We start from the raw sequence: 10,940 nt of genomic DNA, 5'->3' as shown, positions 1-10,940 counted from the left end.
GAGAAACTCGAGGTTCATTGAGAAAAACCTGGTCCCGACCAGGTTAGGTTCATAGAGTCTGTTACCATGGTAACTGACCGAGAGTTTAAGTTACCTCTCTCTGTGAAACAGGCGAGAGTTACCCCTCCTCCTCTGGTTTGAGTTACCTCCCTTTGTGAAACGGAAAACTCCGAGTTTCCTTCATTTCAGGCTTAACAAACTCAGAGTTTTCACAAAACCTGCTTTGTGAAACGGGCCCCTGGTGATATCAACTGTGATGTGTTTGAATATTTATTTTAAAAAACAAAGGGAAACCTTGACAGTCAGACAATTCCCAATCATGGAGTGACGTCAGAAGTGAGGTAGGTATTCAGCTGATAGCTGTATTGCAACTGCTAACACAAGATGTGGTCACTGAGTCTGCAAGCCTGTATCTGAATATCTGTTAAAATATCAAATCTACTGTAAAACGTACTTTACCAGAGAAAGGGCATCTGGAACTGGTTTTGTGTCTTTAAACTGCACCAGAATTATGTGAGCCTTCTTCAAAATATCAACAATAAGTACAGAGTTGGTTAAATGTGCTTAAATTCCTTGTTAAATTACATAGAGTAGCTGTTTGGTGACATGCTTATTAATTATCTTCATTATCATATAGTAGTCTTGTTCTTATTTAAATGCTTTTCATATTGAGAGGAATGAGGTGGCTGACAAAGGGCAAATGTGCTGCAACAGCCCAAAGTATTTAAAACTAAAAAGTGCTGCAGCTTCAGGGACAATGCCAATCCAAAACAAAAGAGAGGACACACTGCAATAAAGAGGCTACGTTATGTTGTTGACATTTGTCGGGTCTTTCATATTCTTGGGTTGAAACCAAACTGTTCCACTTAGCGCTCCCCCTACAGCCCGGATAAGTACAGTTGTGTTGACTGGATATGCAGCGCTTTTCTGCTGCATGTTTTTTTTTTTTTTTTTTTTTTTTTTTTTTTGTTAATTGGCATCGTTTCTGAAGCTGCAGCGCATTTCTTCTAATGAAAGGGCTTCGGGCCGTGGCAGCGCGTTTGACCTTGTCGGCCACCGTACATAGCAACTCCAGCAATATGCAACACATTAACAATTTTAAGGTCTTGTCTGAATACAGTGAAACACTGCGTGAACATTTGTGCTTAACCTACTCCAGGAAATTATGCGCTTTTAAATTTGTAAAACAACTGTTTACATTTTGTCAACAAAGTCAGTATCCTCTCAACGCGTGCGTCACTTTACGCGATAACGTCACGGATCAGGAAGGGCAGTATCTTGACGGTAGACACATAACGCGTTTCACTTCATTTTTAAACAGCCAAATACGCAAGTATGTGTTGTTGTTTTTATTCAAGGCTTTACTCTTGTTGAAAACAGACATGTTGTCTCTAAGTCTTTATTGGTGAATGACATGCTTAGCTGTTTCAAGGTAGCCAGTTTTAAACAACTGAAAGCTAACAAGTTAGCGTCAGTTAGCTAGAAAGCTAACAGCTGAGCATTATTCTGTACAGCCTCTTGTAACTTTCGGTAACGTTACTTGAGCTAAGTAGCCTAATGTGTAGACGGCAGATGTGTATACAAATCACGATAGCAATATATTCCCATTTTTGTTTAACTAATATCACTTGACTCGCATGGTCTTTAATTTCGATCAGCACCGAATGATTCGACATTTACAGGCTAACAGTTGTTTTTCCGACCAAGTTATAACCTTGATTCCCAAAAAGTTGGGACGCAGTGTAAAACGAAAATAAGAACAAAATGCTGTTATTTGCAAACAAACTGTAGACCGATTTACGACATGCTCCGGAGCCCATGTAGCTGCTTCATACAATCGTGTTTCACAAAGTGGTGGACCTCGGTTCATCATTGCTTTTGAACGACTGAGTCTTCAGATTTCCTTTAGTACCCAATGATGATTTTGCCACTTAATACCAATTACCTTTTTACTGGTGGAATATTCCCAACGGGTGTTTTTTTGAGCATACCTCCACTTTCCCTGTGTTTTTTTTGCCCCTGTCCCAAAATGCTTGACACATGTTGCTGGCATCAATTTCAGAATAAGCATATATTTACAAAAAATTAATGATGTTGATGATGTAAAACATTAAATATGCTGTCTTTGTGCTGTTGAGTATATGTCATAAAGGCTTAACAACATTCTGTTTGATTTATGTTTTAGACAGAGTCCAAACTTCTTTGGAATTGAAGTTGTCTGTATGCTTCATCTCTCCTGTCAATAAAACAATAAAATCTCATTATTGCGCAGCTGAAAGTAGACCATGTGACATGTAGCAAGAATGAGTAAACTAGTCTGCCATAATGTAAAAAAATAGATTGGTAAACCTAAAAACTAAACTGAAAAATAGTTTAATTAATCCTTGTCCAAGTGGTCAGTCCTGGGCCCTCACTGTCATTGTCTTGCCTATTCAAATCTTTTATCAAATATGACAGTTCTTAAGAAACACCTTTTGAATATTTTCATATTTTTTTCTAACTCTTATTCCTCTGTTTATCTGCAGCCAAAGCTCAACACCTAAGTTTCAACCACACTCTGGCAGACATGTCATACGGCAAAGCAGAGACCTACCATCCTGTCCCACGGGACTTCAACACCCTCATACAGACATGCAGCTCCAACATCCAGAAGATCACACAGAACAGTAAGTGCTTCACTGTTGCATTAGTAGCTGTTTTTGCGACAGTGAAAGCAAGATTGTGGCTATAGCCAAAAATGGTTACTCACTCACTCACTCACTCACTCACTGATTCGGGGACCATGTTTGCCAAGAATGCCTTGTCAGCCTGAAGTCTGCCTCACTGTGTTGAACCTGTTTTGGTCAGAGAGGAATTTTAGTCCTTAGTGTAGGATTCTATGATGTCTCCAAAGTATTTATTTTTGTTGATTATGAATACTTTGCTGCTTTTATTATGATAGCTGTAGTGGACCATAACTCATTCACTTCAAAATGTTGAAAATAACTTGATCGTATCACTGTCAGTGTGATACCATGCAGAGCTGGGCAATAGAGGAAATATTTATAATACATTTTGGTCATTTTGTTAAAATTTCAAAATTAGTCATGTCATATTGGTTTTACTGTTTTCTAGGCTCACTTCTTTGGTCATTTGTTTACTTTCAATCTGAACATTTGGACTTCCCAACACTTGTAGACTTGCAAGTGGGTGCACACTCAGAAAGTAAGTTAGTGCCAAAGGCTGTCCAAATCCAAAAGTGTGCTCTCCATATGAGGTGCAGATTTTTACCAATTTTTTTTTTTTTACAATTTTGTCATCAAACTGGCAACACTAGAACTAGAATATACATATACTTGTGTATATGTATATAGTAGAATACTCTACATGTGCTGGTGCTATATACACCTGTATATGTTTATGCGATATTTGAGGAGATATTCCTATGTAATATAATTGAAATGTATTCCTCCATTACAGCAATCACACTTTCAATCAGTACCCCTAATGGTGCCACAATTACAATAAATAGATAAATAAATTAATAAAGGTACCATTACAGGTTAGTAAAACTGATCTGAATTGATTGAAATAATGGTGATAATACAGCAATTAAAAAAAATAACAAAATAATAATCAAACAGTGTAATAGTTATTAATTAGTTCCACATAATATTATGATCTTTATATCCTAAAATCCATTGTATTTCTTCCAGGATGACATACAATCTTTCGCTGTTGAATCAGTTCTCATTAGGTACCATGGCCATTTATAAAGAAAGTTATAGTGCATTTTGTTTAGATTAACCTGTGTTATCTCACACATCCAAGAACCATTAACAAGTTTTTGATATACAGATGGAAACTTCAGGGTTGCTAACAAATTCCAAAATAAAAACATACAATAAAATAAAAACAGGAATGTGGTGTTGCTTTTAGCTCAAAAGGTATAACCTACAGCACCTGGAATGCACTGGGCTCATTGCCATCCAAGGCCACTCCAGGCTGCTCCTATTAGACAGGCTTGACCAGAACCTCCAGACCAGACCGCACGCAGTGTTGTGCCTGAACACGTTCATTGAATGATAGTTCATGAACTCGTTCATATTTTGGGCGAACATGAACCAAATGTACTGTATTACTGCCTGATGAACGTTACTGTGAACTCATTCATTCTGGTGTCTGTGAATGGCACGCTCTCTCAGTTTAACTTCGTTCAATAGGGTGCCAGATTTCTATAGAGGTTGGTGAGGTTGGGAAAAATCCTTAGTTACAGTGTTAAAACTACTAAAATAATTGCTGTCTGTGGTTCTATATGGGCTGTGGCAATAATTAAGAAAAATAATAGCTCGCGGCAACAAATGGGAAAAAAAGACCTAAGAACTTGTTAAGTTTTGGAATGGTGAACTTAGTTCAATATTTTGAATTATGAACTTTGAACTGAAGTAGTTCATTTTAAAATTTGTGAACTGAACTTTGAACTACTTCATGTAGAAAAAGTGAACTTTCCCAACACCGACCGCACGAACATCATCACTTGCCCTGCCCCAGCCTGCACTGCCAGCCAACACTGCGTTGATGAGAGCAGCATTAATGAGCTCCTCCTCCTCCTCTGGTAGCTGGTTTCTGTCTGAGCTCGCCACTGTGGCCAAGTGCTTGCTCATGGGGGAATTGTTGGTTCTCTGTAGATAAAAGAGCTTGGTCTGTACCAGCTCTATATGGAAAGTGTCCTGAGACAACTTCTGTTGTGATTTGGCGCTATACAAATAAAATTGAATTGAATTGAATTGAATTTCCCATCTTGTTTTCTGTATTTATTTTAATTTTCCTTAAACTTGAAAGTTTTAATTTTTGGCTGAATTGGACATCTAAAGACATAATTTACGGACAAATATTTGACCCTTGCGACCTCTGATATTTCACGGATACACTCTGCTCTGGCCTACTGACAGAAAAAGCCTGCTTCAGCCTACCAACAGAAAAGCCTGCTGGCAGCTAAAGCTAACTAGCACCAAGATGCGTCCTTTCTCCAGAGATGACCTCTACAAACTTCTGCAGCAGGTTGCAGTGTTGGAAATTAAAGTTCAGCGTCTGGAAATAAACGCAGAAGTGAATGGACTTTGTGGAAATGACAGCACTATGCCACTGACTCAAAACAGCAGACTGGAGAATGCTAACATCCAGCTAATTAGCAGCTCCCTCGAAACTAAAGGGCTGTGTACCGGGTAATAAATCTGCCAGTATTAGTTCTCCCTGGAATGCTCTCGGGGCAAAGCCCAAGATTAAATCAGCTGATATGGGGAGACGTCCAACAGGTAGAACCCAGCGCCCAGAGATCTGTGATGCGACAGGCTGGCCTGCGTTATCATCCTACTCAACACCTGTGCAGAGTAAGACACAGCCGTGGATAAAAGCCAAAGGGAAGATGAGCAACAAAGCTCCCAAACCAGCTAGTGTGCAGTTACAAACCAGCTAGTGTGCAGTCCACCCTGGATCTCCAGCTGAAAACCTGGATAACTTCTCGGACTCACAGAGAAGGGTAAGGCCTGACAGGAAGTCAGAAGCTAGAAAGCTACAAGCTACTGACTGGTCCTGAGATTCTTGTTGTTGGTGATTCTGCAATTAAAGATGTGGGAAGAATGTCCAGCAGAAACACAAAAGTGTTGTGCTTTCCTGATGATACAGTCTCCAACATGACTGACGAAATCCTCAGTATTGTTGCAGAAATTCCAACTTTGAAATACCTTGTACTGCACACAGGGGCAAATGATATTGTGAAATGACAATCTGAAGTGCTCAAACGAGATGAGCTCTCTGAATGCTGAAGTCTTCTTCAGTGGGCCTTTACCACCAGTCAGAGGAGGAGGAGAGAGATTCAGCAGATTGTTGGCAGTAAACAGATGGCTTTCAACTGCATGTGATGTCCACTCAGTGCATTTTATTGACAATTTCAACTTTTTCTGGGACCTTTCTCCTTTTTCAAAGGAGACGGACTTTCCCTAAACAAGTCAGAAGTAAAACTTTTTGCCTCCAACCTATCTTTCTCTCTGCGTCACACTGTTCCTACTCCCAAGGACAAGAGACAAGAGGAATCCAAACAAAAGCAGCAAACACCAAAACATGAAGGAGAACCAACTCTCCCCCCCCTGTATGCTCTAACCATGAGGGATGTCAGAGCAAAAAAGGGGATGCCTCATGTCCTCCACCAGAGGCCACTGCTCATGAGGATTCACTGACTCTAACCACCAAAACTCCACCTAGGTCACCATCTCCAACCACTAAAACTTCACCTTCACCATCTCCAACTGCCCAAACTCCATCTAGCTAATCATCTTCACTGGATATGCTGGAGTTTACTGACCAAATGAACAAACTTGTCAGAGCTGGTATCAGGCTTACTCCTCGCTCATCTGGGATCCTGTCCCCCCAAATTCCATTGTCCCCCCATTTTCCAAGGAAAAGCCAGGGCCCATTGTGCTGGAAGCTTCATTGATTCATGTCTCAATAGGTAGGAGGAGGAGAAGATCGGTCCATCTCTCCAGAAACATCACATCATCGAATTTAACATGTATTTCATGTCAGCCACAGTATGTTCTAAAACATGGGGATGTTGGACTTTTTAGCACAATTAAGTTAGCTCTTTTAAATGTTAGGTCTTTGGCAGGCGAATCATTCTGAATCAATGACTTTATCATCAAGCACAAGCTTGATTTTATGTTTTTAACTGAAACTTGGTTAGGACAAGATAACCGCGCAGCAGTTCTCAATGAGTCAGCCCCTCTGAATTTCAGTTTCATAAGTGAAGTAAGAATGCTTAAGAGAGGAGGTGGACTCGCCATTTTATTTAATGATAGCATCAATTCAATGGAGTCTCTTATGGTCACTTTGAATCTTTTGAATATGTTGCCATTCAATCATAGTCTCCCTGTCGATCAGTCTTTGGAACCATCTATAAGCCCCCAAAATACAATGCAAAGTTTTCTGATGAGTTTGCCAATCTACTGTCTGTTGTTTGTATTGATCTTGACTGTGTTGTGTAAGCGGGTGACTTCAACATTCATGTTGATAATCTCAAAGATGGATGTGCTAAAGAACTTTTAAACATCCCGGATCATTTTGGCCAATCTCAGCACGTAACACATTCAACACATAACAAAGGGCATATATTAGATTTGGTTATCTCCAAAGGGCTTAATATCTCTGAGGTTGTGGTGACGGATGTTGCTCTTTCTGATTATTACTGTGTGTCATTTAAAATGGCCACACCTGCTATTCTTAACAAAAGTGGATCAGAGGTAATCAAAAAGCGTTATATTAATGATAACACCTGTGCAGTCTTCAATCAGTCTTTTACACCATCACCAACACTGCCCTCAGCTTCAACCGATGGCCTTGTAAATAGTTTCAGTTCCAAAGTTAGACTATTATTGATTCCATTGCCCCAATTAAGACCAAAGTTTTGTCAGGAAGGATAAAGGCACCTTGCAGAAACACCACACTGGTCAAAGTCCAGAAAAGAGTCTGCAGGCAGGCAGACCGCAGGTAGCGAAAAACCAAACTCCAGCTTCATTATGAGATTTACAAAAACAGTCTCCACACCTATAACCATGAACGAAAGAAAGCAAGGCAAGCATTCTTATCAGAGATTATCAACAGAAACTGTAATAACGCCCGGACTTTGTTTTCTGTTGTGGATGGACTGACAAACCCCACAGCATCAGTCCCTCCTGAGCTGCTATCCAACAAGTCATGCAATGATTTTGCAGCCTTTTTTACAGATAAAATTTCAAGGAAAAGACAAACGGTGTGCAGCTCCAGCTCAGGCAAAATGATAAGTCCATCTGTGCCTTCTTGTTCTCCAGTTAATCTAACACATTTTAACCTTCTAGATCATACAAGGCTGACAGAAACTGTATCACAGTTAAAATCTACAACATGCTGCCTTGATACTCTGCCAACAAACTTTTAAAAAAAATGTTTTTAATTGCATAGCTCCAGATGTGTTGCAGATAATAAATAATTCTCTTCAGTCTGGTCAGTTTCCCCAGGCCTTGAAAACTGCAGTAATAAAAACGATGATACACAACTTCATATTTCTGTGTCATCACATGACTACAGTCCCTTTCACTGAGTGAGTGTATTCATCAAATCAATGAGTGGATGTGCCGGAATTTTGTGATTTTTGTGATTGTATTTGGCCCCAAAACTGAAAGGTCAAAGATCAGTGCTCACCTTAACTCCATGTCACTGACAACAAGAAAGAAAGAAGAAAGAAAGAAAGAAACGTACTTTATTGATCACATCACACAGTGAGTTAGTTGCACACTACACGCCATGCTTCTCGTGAAATTATATTTCCGCATTTGACCCATCCTTGGACTGTCGATCCTCCGCAGCAGACTAGGAGCGGTGGGCTGCCAGCTGCTAGCCGATGCCGGTGCCCGCGCCTGGGGACCCATCTTTTTTCGTCACCATTGGTCAGGTGGTCTTGCATGTTTTTAGTGGGGGTTATTACCGAGGAAACCCCGGGTGAACACGGGGAGAACATGCAAACTCCACACAGAAAGGCCCCCTTTTTTTCCTCAAGCAGCAGCACCAGAGGCATGGTGGAGGACACGCCACCAGCGCCACAGCGGGATTCGAACCGGGGACCTTCTAGCTGTGAGGTGACAGTGTTACCACTTTAGTTAAAGAACAAGTCCAAAGGCATTGAGTCACTCAACCAGCTTCAGCTTATGCTAATGATGTTAGCATTGATTCTCCCAGCCATGCCACAGGAGACAACATGGAGTAGCTGCCAAAATGGCAGGTTTGACAAGTTGGAACAGACTCACCAGGAACGACAAATTCTCCAAAAGGAATTGCTTAAGAAAGTGGAAAATATTGAAAACAGGTGTTTGGAAAAGGCACTCACCAGCCTGAAGAATGAAATTTTATGTGCCCGAGGAGATGACTTTGAAGGCTGGTCATACTGCTGTAACATTAAGATTGTCAGCATACCTGAATAACAAAAATGGTGTAAATGCTGTCAAGGCCGTGATCCCAAAAGGTCTCAAAGAAGACATTCCATTCTTTGATCATTGTAAAGTGGGCACATCGGACCCTGCGACCGCGAGAGCCGGAGGGAACCAAGCCCTTTGTGCAAGAAGTTATGCGGTAGCAACAAGACTTCATTGAGGTCTTCAGCCCACTGTGGGAGCTCAAGGTGAAGCATAGTCTGCTCTTCCAAGCAAGGCTTTGTTATCAAACACGAGGGAGAATTAAAGGTTTTACAATACACCTGGGGCCCGTTGCACAAAAGTAGCATTAAGACATCCAGGATAAGTGACTGAGCTGAGTTCAACCAATCCAAAACATGAGCGTCCAGACTTAATCGGTTGCACAAAGATCAAGCCAGGATGAGCAGACACAGATTCAACAAGCCAGGTGAAACCTATCCTGGATAAGTATGTGCACGCGGCTTCCTCAAATAGACCCTGCCATCGATCACAGATTCACAGATTCACCATGGCAACTAGAGTGGCATACTTTTCCCTGTCGGAGGCAAAAGTCCTCATGGAGGCTTACTAGGAGGTGAAGGACCAAATTAAAAAGAAAGGCAACACCGCCACAGTTATAAAACAACGACAGAAAGCATGGCAAAGTATTGCAGACTGCCTGATTGTTCTAAATTAGTTTATCACAACGGCAAGACATTCCTGATCAACGGCAATGTTGCATTTAATTTTGAATAGTTTGTCACCTGTCTTTCTGTCTTGCTTACTTTACTTGCTTGATACAGAGTGAATGGTGGATAATATTTCTAAAAACGATTTAAGATAGACTTACTTGCTTGATACACATTTAATGATCAGACTGAAAAGTGGATAATATTTCTTGCAATAAAAACAATTTAGTGGACTTTGATTCTTTGAAACAAAATTTTGCATCATCCTCTGGACACACACAAGCGGTAAGAGGTGCACTTGCCCTCTGAAATGATACTTTGTATCACGTAACATAACGTTAAGCAATCGTCTCACTTCCCTCCACTGATTAGGCCTAATATAACAGCTGCGGCCGACCGAGCTGCAGGTTCTGTGGCCAGAGCCGGTTCCTTTGGCAACGCGTCACAACAAGAGATGTTAAATAGTCCACTCAGCCGCTTCTTGTGGAAAAACTTACGATTTTAACGGTAAAAAACAACATTATTGATTAATAATTGATTTAATATTTATTTCTTTCTTAAGTGACCATGGTATAAGCGGGCTAATGCCCTTTGAGGTGTCCATTATCAGAAATGAATGGACGACGAAGAGGTGAACCTCCGACGCAAAGCGGTTGCTTCTATACGTATAATATGCTTTGATTCTGTGCTTTCTATCTAGTCACTGTGTGACTTGAGTTTGGAAAGGAACTGATGCTTTGATTTATCCTTATCCAATAAAGGAACATCATGTTACTCTTTGATATGTATTTATATTTATATTGGATGTGTATTTTATATGTAGTCTATGGGAAACTGTCTATCTGATGATTGCAACATCATCTAAAATCATCATTTATCTACAATGATTGAAATTAATGAAATTAATTAAAATTGAAATGAATGATGCTTATGTTTTGTGTTAATGTTTAAATAGTGGATGGATGGATCTAGTTGAATGTGATAACAATGTGTAGTGGACAGTGGAATAACTATTGGTTTCCATTTCTGATGACTTCTGACTGAGATAAGGGATGAGATTAAATAGATCCTGGAACTTAGCCTGGTCTGGAGCAGGCTAGCTCCACAGAATAAATCTCCATGGTAACTTATCCCATAACATATCCCACTTTCCGCTATCCTGCTTTTGTGCAACTGGATCACGGATAAGTTGAGCCAGGATAACCAACATATCCCGGCTTAATCCCTTATCCTAGTTTTGTGCAACAGGCCCCTGGTGAGGCATTGTGATTTCTGAACACTTAAAGAGCATATG

General features: G+C 40.4%; 1 protein-coding gene across 1 annotated transcript in view; it reads left to right on the top strand.

The window, feature by feature from the left end:
• The first annotated feature begins 1,235 nt into the window (after nucleotides 1-1,235).
• The window catches only part of LOC139346285 (syntaxin-12-like), a 51,210-nt gene continuing 41,505 nt past the window's right edge, over nucleotides 1,236-10,940 (top strand). Inside the window, exons 1-2 of the mRNA XM_070985293.1 lie at nucleotides 1,236-1,333; nucleotides 2,526-2,666. Coding sequence (XP_070841394.1) covers nucleotides 2,567-2,666 — 100 coding nt within the window. The 5' untranslated portion in view covers nucleotides 1,236-1,333; nucleotides 2,526-2,566. The remainder of the gene's footprint in view (nucleotides 1,334-2,525; nucleotides 2,667-10,940) is intronic.

This window comes from Chaetodon trifascialis, chromosome 17 (genome assembly GCF_039877785.1).
Source record: "Chaetodon trifascialis isolate fChaTrf1 chromosome 17, fChaTrf1.hap1, whole genome shotgun sequence".
Lineage (NCBI taxonomy): Eukaryota > Metazoa > Chordata > Actinopteri > Chaetodontiformes > Chaetodontidae > Chaetodon > Chaetodon trifascialis.
The sequence above is the reverse complement of the archived record's forward strand: the minus strand, read 5'-3'. Positions and strand labels throughout refer to the sequence as shown.